At 38.7% G+C, this 15016-nt stretch overlaps 1 protein-coding gene across 1 annotated transcript in view; it reads right to left on the bottom strand.

The window, feature by feature from the left end:
- Positions 1 to 2413, bottom strand: part of LOC121922304 — a 65686-nt gene extending 63273 nt beyond the window's left edge. The window contains exon 1 of the mRNA XM_042451547.1: positions 2096 to 2413. Coding sequence (XP_042307481.1) covers positions 2096 to 2153 — 58 coding nt within the window. The 5' untranslated portion in view covers positions 2154 to 2413. The remainder of the gene's footprint in view (positions 1 to 2095) is intronic.
- Positions 2414 to 15016: the final 12603 nt, after the last annotated feature.

Raw genomic sequence — 15016 nt, 5'->3', positions numbered from 1 at the left:
GGCTCTTCAACTTGGCAGGCGGAGGCCTGTTGTTTCTTGCCTGCTTTATATATATTATAGTGCTCTGATTTTATATATATTATAATTTATATATATTATAGTGCTCTGATTTTACGTTAACTGCCATGGTCCTGTCCCATGGAATCCTGGGGTTTGCAGTTTAGGGAAAGTTGTTTAGAATTCTCAGCCAGAGGGTTTTGTTGCTAATCAAAACTGCAAATCCCAGGATTCCATATGATGTGGTCATGACAGTGAAAGTGGAATCATAATGCTATAATGGTGCAAGGTCCGTCACATTGCATGGTAAATGCCTAAAATGACTGCACTTATTATTCCCTATAGCACAGGTGAGTAAAAGGTGAGAGTTGGGGCTGCATTGACCTACCATGGGAACTTTGAGGACCATGACCCCAGAATTTTTCAAATTTGTTTTAATAAAAAGGATCCCTATTCTCTCCACCAAGAAGCACAGGGGACATTCCACCATGTTTTGGGTCACCCTGACTGTTTGAACCCAGGAGAGGCCTCTTCCAATCAGGAAGTAACTGTTTTGGTTACTTTTATTTGGACAGCAAGGGCTTCAAAAACAGCCTCATGGAAACTACACTTTAACTGCTTCTGCCCTGTGGGTACACAACAGGCATGTTGCTCTTTACTATGTAAGTTAACTGACCTGAGTGAAAAACTAATTGCAGATATTGTTTCAGCCAACTGGGTGGAATCCATTATTTGTAAATGTTGTGGGTGCAGAAACTCACAATGCCAGCAAAACACACAAGGTTCCACCAATACAAATAAAATTAATAAATCCAAACAGTCAGATGCATATGGAGAAGACATTTGCCCCAAAATGGCAGGGTGGATTTCTGCCTTGTTATACAAGATCTCTACATGTCTATATAAAGAATTAGTAGAGAATACCATACCACTGTGGAGCATGTTTTAAGAATGTTTTAGGAATAGTGATTATATTCTCTAGGAAAGTGATATTATAGAATGATACATCTATCTCTGAGACCTACAAAGTAGCAGACTGTATTAGTCTACAGCTTCATAGGCCACATGAAGGTCCTCTGGGCTAGGGTTGGGTGAACCTTCCAGTTTAAGGTTTGTTTGTTTTTTTAGTTTTGTATTTGTATTTTTATTGGTTTAAGGTATTTCTGTATCACCACCCAATCCACAAGAGCTCCCAAGGTGATGAACAAATAAAAAACAATTAAAACAATACAAGGATAAAACATTTTTAAAAAACACATTAAAATATTCATTAAAACCTTTTAAAAGAAATCTAAACACAACTCTTAAAAGCAATTTCAAACATTTTTCTAAACTTAATGTTTCTGTCTTATTTCCATATCAATTTGGCTGTTTTTTTTTAAATCAAACCTCTCAAGACACACTTTTGTATGGATTTCCCTATTAATATACAATTATGTAATACATTTCCTTTAATAACTGCATTATGAATTGCAGTGCAGAACCTGGAAAAGTCCAAATGCCAAAGGATAAATACATTCTCATATGGGTTGAAAAAGTGTATATTGGGTGGATACAAAACGAATGACTTTCTCTTCTGTTCTTTCTATGAGTATTCTTCTTTACCCAATACAGGTTTATAACTTTGTATTAGGATTGTATTAAAATGTTATTTGGATGATGCTATACTTTCCAGCTTATAGTCAGGGAAAAGCGGATTTGAGTTCAGTCATATTACAGTCACAAAATAAAACATAATGGATATTTTTTAAAAAGCACAGCTGAAATACCATTTCCCAAAAGAGTGATAAATAACAACCCCATTGGGCTGAAACATTATATCATAAATTTACTGCTGCCATTTATAAATATTTAATAATGAAATCTTAGATAAGCAATACGCTAGTAATTCAAGCAGGAAACAGCTTTATGACACTGCACCATATTGATTTCTATCATTTATCTTTGGAACAGAGCCACAATTCCTCGAACCACAGCTTTGGCACAAGTCACATTTTTGCGACTGCAACTTTGACAGAAGTGATCTTTGAGAATTGCTGACTAGGTCGCTGTAATCAGTTCGCTCTTAAGGAATGATGAACTACAGTTGTAAACTTACTTTCTCGAGTATCTGAGCTTTTCCTGCCCTTGCAGCTTCTCCTCCTTTTTCTGCTCATGCTGGAGGCCTGATGTTTCTCTACCTTCCTCCTGCTCTGCAATGGGATGTGGAGATAATCATTAGATAGTATTCAGTTTCAGGTTCTCTCTCCTTTTTGATTTGTCTTCTTTTTTCAGGTCAATAACCACAGATGAGCTCAGAAGTCTAGAAGAAACTTAAGCTGACAATAGGTTGAAGGGTTTCACATACAATCTGGTATACCACCAATGTCCTTGAGGTACTGGTGAGATATCATATTTTGTGATGTTGGGTTGTTCTGGTGCATCTCTCTCCCTCTCCTCCTCCCTCCCTCTCTTTCTCTCTCTCTCTCTGTGTATCTCTCCAAACCCTTGAAGGTGCAGAAAATATTCAGCAAATCATTTAATTCTTTGTGCAATAAATCGCAAAGTATAGTTGGACACAGTATCTTTAATAGCTGACTTGTTAGATTATTCTGACCACATGAAGGATATAAACAAAATTCTTTTAAGCAAGCCTGTTTTCTGAGGTAGAATAAGAGCTTGCGGGGGGTGGGGGGGTGGGGGGTGGAATTATACATCCCATATGTAACTCAGTATTGTGCTACTCCTCTCTGTTAAAATGTGTACATTCTATTGTATAGAACCTTTTTTTATTTTGCATTTCATTGCTTGAGCTTTGTGCCTGAGACAGGGATGCAAGGTCATCTTCTCCCAGCCTTACTCTCAGGACAGTTCTTTCACCTATGCCTGGTAAAGAACCATTCTAATTCGGCTCTGAAGAATAGGCAACCGTATCCACCAAAATTTCCTAAAGGCAGGTTGCAATTTAAAGTCACAATAGATTCTGTGCATTTGGCAGAGGGAATGAGTGAGGAGCTTCAGAACATACAGTAGAACATTTGGGGTGTCAGTGGCATGGGAATAATGGCCATGTTAACTCTGATATGCTGTCCTGCTCTGTGTCTTGAATCCACAGATAATGTTTCTGAAGCAGAGTTGATAGCAAGCCGATTTCAAGCATCAAATTAGGACTGGATGAGGTATAGCTCAGTGATAACATAATTTCCATCTGTTTTGATTTGTGGAGGACAATCTTGATTAATCATCACACTTTTGTCAAATCACTTTTTAGCTGCTTTTAAAATGTTTCAGGACCCACTCACCCCTCCATGGACAACAAAATCCATGGATGTTCAAATCTCATTAAACACAAAGGCATAGTGAAATGGTGTCCCTTAAATAGAATGGGAAAATCAAGGTTTGCTTTTTGGCATTAATATTTATATTTTAAAATACGTTCAAGCCATGGATGGTTGAATCCATGGATAAAGAAGCTGTGGATATGAAGGGATGGCTGTAATATTTGTTAATTAAAGCTATTTCATATGTGTTTAAAAAGAAGACAAAGCCTGCTTTATTTTATTTTATTTTATTGCTAGAATTCGTGTGTGAGACTGGTTGTTGCTCATTTTGTGTGAATACAAATTATGCTTCTTGTGAGATGCATCACTTCTCACATTCCTCAGCATCAACCATGATTCTTAATTGGGGAGTCAATCTCTCTTGGCTTACCGTTGTCATGAAAATAACATAGGATCAGGTGTGTTTCTGTGGGACAGACAGAGAAATTGGTGTCTTGCCTTGACCTCCTTGGATGAAAATGTGGAGCATAAATGACATAAAGAAAGTATACTTCTAAGTATTGAAGGCAACACACCAAGGCCTACCAATCACCAGAGGTTGCAGGTTTGGGCCACAAATGGAAAATAAGTATTTTATTGTTATATCTTTTATTGTTGAAGATGAATAGTTTTGGAATTATTATACCACACTTGCCCCAAAAAGCTGTCTTGTTCTTTGAGCCTTTGTGGTACAGTCAGTCCTTGGTATTCGCTTGGATTTGTTTCCAGCACCCCTCAATTGTGAATACCAAAATCTGTGGTTGAATACCATGGTGTAGTAAAATGTTCTCTCTTATACAAAACAGCAAAATCTATGGCCTGTTACAGACTGCCAAAATAAAGCTGCTTCGGGTCTCTTTGGAGGTATGCTCTTTAAATGATGCATGGGTCCTAAGAGTCTGGAGGTCACGCCAAAGCCACACTCCATTCCTAAGCACTGGAGTGTAGCTTTGGTGCAGCTTCCGGATTCTTAGGATGCATGCATCATTTAAACAGCATGTCTCCAAAGAGACCCGAAGCAGCTTTATTTTGGCAGTCTGTAACAGGCCTAGGTTTGCTGTTTGGAACTTATATATTTTTAGAATATTTTCAATCTCTGTATAAAAAATCAGTGGATATGGATAGCCAACTGTACCTTCATGTGAGTAGGTTTACACCACTGGGACCCTATCTCAGGCAGCCAAATTCCTGGGGTTAGCCCTCTGCTCACTATTTTATTCAGCTGGTATTTAAGATAGCAATAATTGTAGATCAGTCACCCACAGCCTTGAGAACATAGGGCAAATAACTCTTCCCAGATGAACAAAACCTTCTTTTCCTAATCCCACAGGTAAGTCCAGCAGGGCTTTTACTGCCTTCTTTAACCTTCCAGTTTAGTAGAGCACTGAATATAGTGTTTAAATTCCTGATTAAAATCATATAGAGCTGAAGAGTTTGCAAGCTGAAGCTCTGGCTAACTGCTTAGGGGGGGTTATTAGGCTCAAACAGTGGCAGTGCAATTTTAAAAGCTGAGATAGAGGAAACAGTAATTGACAGTACTGCAGGAGTAAAATATTTCACAATGTCATATATATCTATCCATGTGTATGCATGCAGCTGTGGAACAGTCAAGATATCCTTTTTTTAAAAAGGTGTTGATAGGAAGTTTTTAGCTCTGTCAGTTGTGTTGACATGATGCGTAGAAAATCTCTATTTTAAAAAATGGAACACTTTAACTGTCAGATGATGAAAAGATAGTTTCCAAGGTCCCCACCCCTCAGCAGCAGCTGCACAGTATATGGCAATATATAGTCTCTTCCAAACCCACAACCATCTTAAAAGGATCAACTCAAAATGGGCACTCTCAAAGCTCCACACAAATAACAAGGCAATTCATCATCCTCCCCGATCGAACAGCCACACTAATACTTTAAACAATTTCCCTCCCCAGAGAATGCCTCTAACTTCTCCCAGTAGAAAATAACATTTTAATGGGCCATGCAATATCCCAAAGAAGGTTAGCTAAACAAATCTTACCATGGCACAATTTTTCAAATATCAAACCCAGGCAGACATGCTTTATCACTATCTTTTTCCTGGTCCAAAGTTATCTTTGGTTAACTGAATGTAATGGTAATGAAAAGATTTAGGTAAACCCAAAACAAAATGCGTATTGTCATTTCACGTTCTCAGCATCCTCAAGATACTCAGTTCATATATACTCTCTAACATTTCACAGATGAAAACTGGGATATATGTGGCCAAGAAAAATTAAAGTATGGTTAAGATGGTAAACGTTATTAATAAAGAGGGACACACATGAGCTAAAAGATGCTGCAGCAGTTTGTTTTCACCTCAGTCAACTGGGAAGCGCAAGATTCAATCCTATCCTTTACTTGCTGCCCTGTTAAATTAATTAAATGCAAACTACATTCTGCACTTTGAACTCAGTTTGCTGCAACTGAAATTGGGGAAAGTGGGAGAAGGAGAAAAATAGGGCATTTTAAAGGCAGCTGAAAAGATGGGATGTTAAAGTTTTCATCAGGACTGTCCCAGACAAACTGGAACAGTTGGAGGGTATGTTTGGACTGTCAGACAACCCTACTTGTATGCGGAAACATGAACGCTGATCAAAGGCTGCATCTTCACTGCAGAATTAATGCTATTTGACACTGCTTTAATTACCATGGCTCACTGTTTTAGTGTGATGATTTTAATTGTTTTAAAATTTTATTGTTGGTTTGTGAACTACCTTAGATCCCACTCTGTGGAAAAGGTGGCATATTACTTACAGTCATGCCTCCGTTTTCATGGACTTGGGGTCAATGTCCCTTGGAAATATGTGAGGGGCAAATGGAGGGTGACACAATGGAGCACGTGCTCAAGGTGCGTGAGTGGTGGCACGCACAGGAGCATGCTGCCATTGGAGTCAATAGGGACTCCAATATTGCCGATTTTCCATTTTCGCGGGAGGTCCAGAATGGATCCCCTGTGAAAACAGAGGGGCGACTCTAATTAATTAATCCTAAGATTTTAAGATGGCATTTTTAATGAAGTACATACAAAGCACACTATAAATCCAGGTAGCTTTCTCTTTTGTTAAGCAGTTGGCTTTGCTAAGAAACCATTGTTTCAAGGCTGCCATGTGCATCATGGAACTCTTAGCAGCCACTGAAACATTCCATAACTATTGATATTATGGGGAATTGTACCAAAGGCTAATTCCCTCAAGACTTTGAGAATTGAAATTGTTTTCATTTCACCTATACATAAAAGACTTAATTATGGGCAGGTTTTAAACTGTCATTACACTTGGGAAATAGTTCCTTTGGTGATAATTATCGCACAATGCCAGCTCTGTCTTGTCATTGCCATGCCCTCCAAACATTGTTAAAGTGCGACTTTCTGCCATTAAAAAATTATAATTAATGATATTTTCCACATCTCCAATAATGATTGTTAACTTAATTGGAATGTATTTCCTTCAATGCTATTTGTGGGAGGGGGAAGGGGAGAAAAGGGCATTAAGAAATATGGATTGTATAATTTGCACTATGTACTGTGTAATAATTTAAAAAAATGTGCTGCCATTCATCGGGAAAACCCAGCAACAATGTCTCTAATGCACTGCTGTAGCATTAGTCTTCAGATGTGACAAGTTTCTTGTGTGTCAGTTATAATACTGGGCAGTCACGGGATGCCCAGTCTCAGTCTCTCCTCTTCTTCCCTATCCTTTCCCCCTTGCTATTCTCAAGCAGCTTTTCTTCTTTTTCTTTAACAATCTTAGTAGCATAACTCTGAAATTATGTTCAAAACAAAAATAAAACCACCATCACAACCACCACAATAATAATACAACAGTCCTGAAAGCCATGCTGGAGAGTGCAGAGAGTAGGAAGGTGGAGTTAGAGAGGACTACAAAAGAGAGTAAAGATTCCCCTTTGCAGATCCACCGGTGGATACCAAAATCCATGGATGCTTAAGTCACATTGTCATCAATGGTGGTGCAGCCATGCGGCCACACCACCATTAAAAACAATGGGACTTTGCTCTCTCCAGCCACCCAAAGTACACCTCACCGCTCTCACCATGGCAGGGGGCTGCTTCTCCTCCTTCTCTTCCCCCTCCACACCACTGGTGCTGCTTTCACCTCCCTCCTCCTCTTTCTCCCTCTTCCTCCTCCTCTTCCCACCACCACATCTGCCTCTGCTGCTTCCTCTTCCTCCTCTGTCGCCCCCTCATGTGGGCTTGCCATCCATGGATGCTGGAATCCACAGATGACAAGTCTGTGCATAAGAGGGTCTACTGTATGATGGCTGAGTCACACTATTGCAGAGACATGTGAGGTCGAATTGGTCCCAAATCGGGATATATCCAGTCCCCTTTACTGGTACAATGGCAATGAGAATGGGGCTAATTTAGTAAATTCCATAAACATATACAGACATGGAGTTAGGAGCCATCAGATGAAAGATATAGAGAGGGGACCATTCTTGAAAACCTACACCTCATTATTGGTGATAACAACAGATTTTGCTGGAATTTGTAAAGGTTCATTTAACCTGCTCTGCAAGACTATTAAAAAGATCCATGCTCCCAGCTCAACTGTAACTGGTTCTCTTAAAAGTTCTGAGTTAAATATTTCACAGAGAACTCCTTACTTTGGACACCATCTCCTTGCTTTCTACATAGATCTGATGATCTAGCACTCAGATTTTCTCCAACCACAATTAAAAGAAATTCTTTATATTCTCTCATGTATTGACATTAGAGAAATGAAATCAGAAGTCCACACAGAGCATTTTGTTTTTAACAGCAAAAATCTTGGAAGAATGCTAACTCAAAGCATAGCAATTGACTGCACATGCTTGGAAGCTACATGCTTCTTAGTACTATCTCAATGGTATTGTTGGCAACTTTCCCACTACCTGCCACTGTGCAGATTTTAAGATACGTTGATTCTAATGGGAATGACATTGATCCAGAAAGCATTAAGCATGTGAATGGTTCCATTGACTTCAATAAGGATTACAAGAATGAATGAGGACTGTAAGCTCAAGTCCTTACGTAGCTGCTAAACTTGGAAAATACAAAATGCTCTGCCTCCATTGACTTAAAGATGACCATGATGTTTAGCCTTTTACAGGATTAGATCCATGCCATACTAAAATAGTTGTCAAGTTACAAGGTTATTCTGAACCACTATCACTACTCTGGATAGATTCAGAATACGCATCTGGTATATTTATAACCATGGAAGTAACAGACATAACAGATTACTACCCTTTCCCAACCCAATTAAGCTGTTAAAAAAAAGCATTCACCACTATCACTGTGATCAATAACATATTCATTGAAAAGGTTAGAGTGCTTGGTTACCTTATTTATGTGATTGCTTGCCAAGTGCCGGTGGTTTAGTGATGTATATTTAGATTCTGGATACAGCTTGCAAATATTTACTTATTAAGATGCTTTCATTTAGAAATAAATTTATATTGCTAGGCTGTTACAAAAGCATAAAGCTAAGCAACTTTATAATGCAAAGCACTGGTTTAAAAGGGAAGTAGAAGTTGTAAGGAAATGCAAGAAAGGTCAAAGAGGGAATCCAAACAGCAAACAGGGAGTCACTTATTCTATTACTTTTTCCTATGGTGAAAAACAATTTAGGTTTAATAGCACATTTCCAGAACAGCCACACTTTTATAATCTTATACCATTTTGAAAGGGGAAAAATACCTTGTAGAAGCAAGCTGTTTCTACAGCATATCTTAAAATGTTTTATCCCATTAGAGGCAAAGCCTAGTCAGAGTGTAATGGCCAAAACACCAATACTATTCAGAAAAGCAGAGAGAATATACCTCTTCAAGATCATCTGAAACTTAGATGCTCCACAAAATCCAATTTTAGCACTCTTTATTACTTTTTATGTCCACTTTTCAGCGCTCTTCCTTCCCATGGGTCAGTTCAACATCCTTCATTCTTTGTGCCTGGCAATTACTCCTGCGATGCATGAACTAGATAACCGGGCAACTGACTAAAGCCTGCATAACAGGGAGAGAACATCTTCCTGCTTGCTACATAATTTCTCTTTGATTCTTTTTTAAAATAAAATACTCCCTTTTTAACCCATCCCAATTGCCCCTAATACACAAAGTATCATAAGTATCTTAAAAACTTTTATGCAACAATTTTTACTATTCTTTCTGATGCTATTATAACCAATGAAATGGAAATCTGGATCTGGAAGATGATTACTTAGCTGATCAGAGTTCTCTGTGTCATAGATTTATTTTCGGTGGAGTCAAATTGAAACTTTGGAGAAGGCTATCTTTGGGAGAAAAATGACATGATGGGAAAGGGATGTAGATGGTGGAGGTGGGTGAGTGGAATGAGGCTCCCAGTAAGAATTCTCCCTCATGAAATGTTCCTTCAGTCCTCAGATTTCTTGCATTATATTAACTTAAAATTTTAGATAAGCATTAGAAATACAGAAAGGGGTCAGGCAAAGTTACAAGGGAATGGAAACACAGCAAATGTGAATCCTTGGTGAGAACCATTTTCAGTGTCTCATTCTCTGCAATGATAAAAATTTGGGAAAGGTTTATTTGTGGGGCCAGAATTCTGATTTTATGAAGCAATCCCCATATTTTGCCCCCTTTTAGCCAAGCCTCAGAATAACTGCCACCAGTTGCAGAGGTCCCAATCCAGATTGGGTTCCACCCTGAATGAATTTTTCAGGATAGAGACATCACAAGTTCCAATCACATCACTCCCGTGCCATGTGTACACTGGACATGAGTTGACAGCTGAGATTTAAGCAGATTCAAACTCAGTACTCAAATCAATTGCAGTTTAAAATGCCATTTAGGTTGACACATGCTCTTCAACACAAATTGATGGCTTAGATGCAGACTGTCTCTCCATCCTCCCTTTTTTCTTCTTTCCACACAACCTATCAGAAAATTTTTTCAGAACATTTAGCACACCCTCAGGATGAAAGGTGAGGCTGAGGGCTGCAGAGGGAAAAGGTAATTGACAGAAATAACCTACCTATCCTTCCCTTAGCAGAAAAACACCTTCATTAGATAAACGCTAGTTCTGCTATTCAATCTGAATAGGTAACCATAGTTCACTGAGTGCATAAGATCTTGAGGGAAAATATGGGCTGCCATCAAAGACAAAGACTTTGAAGAAAGTATTCAGATATCTCAAATTTATCATGGATGGAGTTATACATTTCTAAGATGTCACTGTATTTCACCTAAACAAAATTTAAAGTCAGTTTGGAAGTCTGTGCTAGGTAGAGTTGCCAAGTGTGCCTTACTATAAAGAGTGCCCCTTATTTGAGGTTCAGAAAGCCTTATAGAATCATAGAATTGGAAGAGACCACAAGGGCCATCCAGTCCAACCCCCTGCCATGCAGGAAATCATAATCAAAGCATCCCCAACAGATGGCCAAGGAGTCTCCACTACACTCCGGGGGAGTTTGTTCCACTGTCAAACAGCCCTTACTGTCAGAAAGTTCCTCCTGATGTTGAGGTGGAATCTCTTTTCCTGCAGTTTGCATCCATTGCTTTGGGTCCTAGTCTCTGGAGCAGCAGAAAACAAGCTTGCTCCCTCCTCAATATGACATCCCTTCAAATATTTAAACAGGGCTATCATATCACCTCTTAATCTTCTCTTCTCCAGGCTAAACATCCCCAGCTCCCTAAGTCGTTCCTCGTAGGGCATGGTTTCCAGACCTTTCACCATTTTAGTCGCCCTCCTTTGGACACGCTCCAGTGTCTCAATGTCCTTTTTGAATTGTGGTGCCCAGGACTGGACACAATATTCTAGGTGGGGCCTGACCAGAGCAGGATATAGTGGCACTATGACTTCCCTTGATCTAGACACTATACTTCTATTGATGCAGCCTAAAATCTCATTGGCCTTGTTAGCTGCCGCATCGCATTGTTGACTCATGTTCAACTTATGGTCTACTTGGACTCCTAGATCCCTTTCACACGTAGTTTCATTCAACCAGGTGTCCTCCATCCTATATCTGTGCTTTTCATTTTCCCCCCCTAAGTGCAGTACGTTACATTTCTCCGTGCTGAATTTCATTTTGTTAGCTTTGGCCCAGCTTTATTCAGGTCATTTTGAATTTTGATCCTGTCCTCTGGAGTATTAGCTACTCCCCCTAATTTGGTGTCATCTGCAAATTTGATAAGAATGCTTCCAATTCTGTCATCCAAGTCATTGATAAAGATGTTGAATAGCACTGGGCCCAGGACAGAGCCCTGTGGGACCCCACTGGTCACTTCTCTCCAGGATGAAGAGGAGCCATTGTTGAGCACCCTGTGAATTCAGCCAGTCAACCAATCATAAATCCATGTAACAGTTGCCTTGTCTAGCCCACATTTTACAAGCTTGTTTGCAAGAATATCATGGGGAACTTTGTCAAAGGCCTTACTGAAATCAAGATATACTATATCCACAGCATTCCCTTCATCTAACAAGTTGGTAATTTTATCAAAAAAAGAGATCAGGTCTGGCAATTGTCCCTTATTGTAAGGAATGTCCCCTATATAGAACTGAGCAGTTTTTCCTTTAAGATCAACTGAGAAAGATGAACAATTCATATTTTGGGGTATGGACTTTTCATAAAGATAAAAGTGTGTGCATCATTTAATTTATGAATGTGGACAATGCATGAATTTTACCAAGAAACACATTGCTAAGTTAAGAGAAATGAATACTTTCATTTTTAGTTACAGCACAAACTTGTCCCTTGTTGCTATTTGGAAAACCTGGCAACACCTGTGCTAGGGCAAATTAACTGAAAAGGTATATAGAAGACTTAGACTAACACAGTCAAAGTGCATGCACACTTTAGAGTAAGCATTGTTGAGAAGGAAAAGTAAAACTATGTTCTGAAATATATTCATAGAAAAGCAAATTCAGTTGAAATCAGATTTAATACAAAGAAAAATTGCTGAAATTCTAGATAATTTTTAAAAAACCTTTTTCGCTGTTTCTAGATTTTTAGAAAAATGTACATTTAGAAACATTGTATGAAAACACAAAAATATCAAACAAATTTTATTCTGGACTTGTTTTACAGCATCATCTTGAATATTTATATTCCGAAATGCATGTCACTGAGCTCAGAAGGACTTATTATTATTATCATCATCAGGTAAGGATATATATTTCATTCTTAGTATAATAACTAAGCACTTCAGTTTTAGGACAAAAAGTGAATGCTCCAAATGTTGTGTAAGGCTAATGGGGATTTTCTCAATGAAACAAAGAATTTGAAAATGTTTCCATTTCACAGAAACGAACATTGTGAAATACTAAAGGTACATTTAGCTAATAATATATAAAAAGAAAACGTTCATATAAATACTTACAAAGGATAGGAGCTAAACATCACTTTCCTTCTTTATGATTTCCAGCAAACCATATGTTCCACAATTGATCAATAAGCTCAGTTATTATGTGCTCTGCTTTCATATGGATGCACTGGGCACAGTAAAGAAAACTAAATAAGGTATATAAGTTTAAAACCCTTTCCCACCCTCTCTCCTTTCCTCTTATCACTCATCCTTTCCTGTACTTTTAAATCGGGACAGTGTAAAGGCACATACAAAGTCATGTGTCCTGATTGCCACATAGCATTTATGGTCACTTTTCTAAATGGTACAAGAACAAAAGTAAACCACTCACCTCATCAAATTCTATATAAAGTCCTTCTATTTTTCTGAGAAGTCTAAAACAAAAAATTGGCATTCAAACAAAGAGAAGAGACTAGACACGTCTTGTTAAGTATTGTTAGTATTATTGGCCTGCTCTTTTCATTACTATTTTTGTCACTTAAGCTCAGAATCTGATTAGTATGTTTAATTCCATGGAGTATCAGGAATGGCCTATCTTTAATCAGCCTACTGGCACTCTCCTTCTTTTTCCTTCACGTGATTTAACAGATTTAAAAGAGACGAGAATTACAATTACACTAATCTTTCTTTAAAAAAACAAAATGAAAAGCAGCTTGGGCCAAAAGACACTGTCTGCCTAAGAAAAATATATTTAATGGACCATATCACAATAGGCAGGCAGCATACATCACATATTTAAGTGCTAGCATGCTGATCATTAGTACATTAGTGGAAATGCAGTGGTAAAAATAAAATTGGGACATGAAGAAGCAATTGCTTAGTCTGAAAACTGGAAAATGAAAGTAAAAGGATTTATTGAAAAAAGAAAAGAAAAGAGTTAGTTAAGGCTAAGAATGTCTCTCAATAAATTCAATGAGACTTCTAAGTAGAGCCACATAGTATTTGTTGAAGGGGGTTGATTTTGCAATGTTGTGGTCAGAATGAAAGAAGCAATTAAAGGTTGGAACAAGATTCAAAAACAGCTTTAAAAAGGGAGTACGGAAAAGGTAGCTGGGAGAAACTGCAAAAATGCTTTGTCATTACTGAAGGAGCTAATGCTAGATCTCCAGTTAAAGTCAGGAAAATACAATAAAACAGTGCATTGAAAAACAAGAATTCCTTCTAGATTAATGTGGAATACAACTATTTGCATTATAAACTTGCCATCAAGCATTGTTACACACTTTAAAGCATATTTTCAAAATCTTCAGGACGAGAAACTTCCATTCTTATATATAAAAAACAAAGTGTACATTTTCTGAATTCTGAACTTTGTGCCTGCTGTTTGTTGGTCCAATATGATCACAAAGCCTGGGAATATTATACTATTAGAGACATGTTTTACTTAGACAACAACAGCAGCAGCAGCAATAACAACAGCAGCAACAACATCTGTCTCCATCACAGTTAAATTGACTTGACCAATCTCAGTTTTCCTTGTTGCTTAGATAACCCAGATTTATCTCTGTTAATGGCACGTTTCATTCAAGAATTGGTAGTGCTTTGATTACATATGTGGTCTGTGGAAAAACTGTCAAGTGTCCACAGAACACAACCCATCAGTGGCTCCAGCGGCTTCCACAGTGGACTTCTGACATGCCACAGAAGCAGCTGTAGGAGCAGAGAATCCCAGGCGGTGGCAGTGAGGAATAAGGGGCCGGCTCTTTCCCTCGGCCCAACCGGCTCTGGAGCCGCTTCTCCGCCACCTTTCCCAGCAATGGCACCGAGAGAGCCCGGCTGCGGTACCTGCCTTACAGGCTTCCACAGAGGCTCCCTCAAGCCAGCGCGTGTGGGCATGAGACCCCCTTATTTCAGCCTATAGGACACCAGGGACGCTGCCGGCCTGAGACTTGGGGGTCATCTTGTTCCGTTTAAAAGGTAGCTCAGTTGAAAGTTCCTTAGTCATCAATCCTGGTTTCTTGAGACACCTCACATTTTTCTTCCTCCTTGTAACTGTTTCAAATTGTGCCTTCAGTATCTCCCTTTTGAGAAAGTCCCATCCGTCTTGATCTCCCTTATCTTTTAGTATTCCTGACCATGGGATCACCCCCAGTATTTCTCTAAGTTTACTAACATCTGCTTTCCTAAAATCTAGAATACATGTCTGACTATGCTTGGCTTCTCCTTTCCATTGTATAACAAACTCCAGGGGTACATGATCACTCTCACCTAAGGATCCCACCACTTGCACTCCATTAACTAAGTCATCCCTGTTGGTTAGGATCAGATCCAAAATAACTGATCGCCTTGTTGCCTCTTCCACCTTTTGGACAATGAAATTGTCTCCAAGGCAAGTGAGGAATTTGCTAGACCTTGAGGATT

The sequence above is a fragment of the Sceloporus undulatus genome, chromosome 2, assembly GCF_019175285.1.
Source record: "Sceloporus undulatus isolate JIND9_A2432 ecotype Alabama chromosome 2, SceUnd_v1.1, whole genome shotgun sequence".
Classification (NCBI taxonomy): domain Eukaryota; kingdom Metazoa; phylum Chordata; class Lepidosauria; order Squamata; family Phrynosomatidae; genus Sceloporus; species Sceloporus undulatus.
Note: the sequence above shows the minus strand (reverse complement) of the source record. Positions and strands in the feature narration are given on the sequence as shown.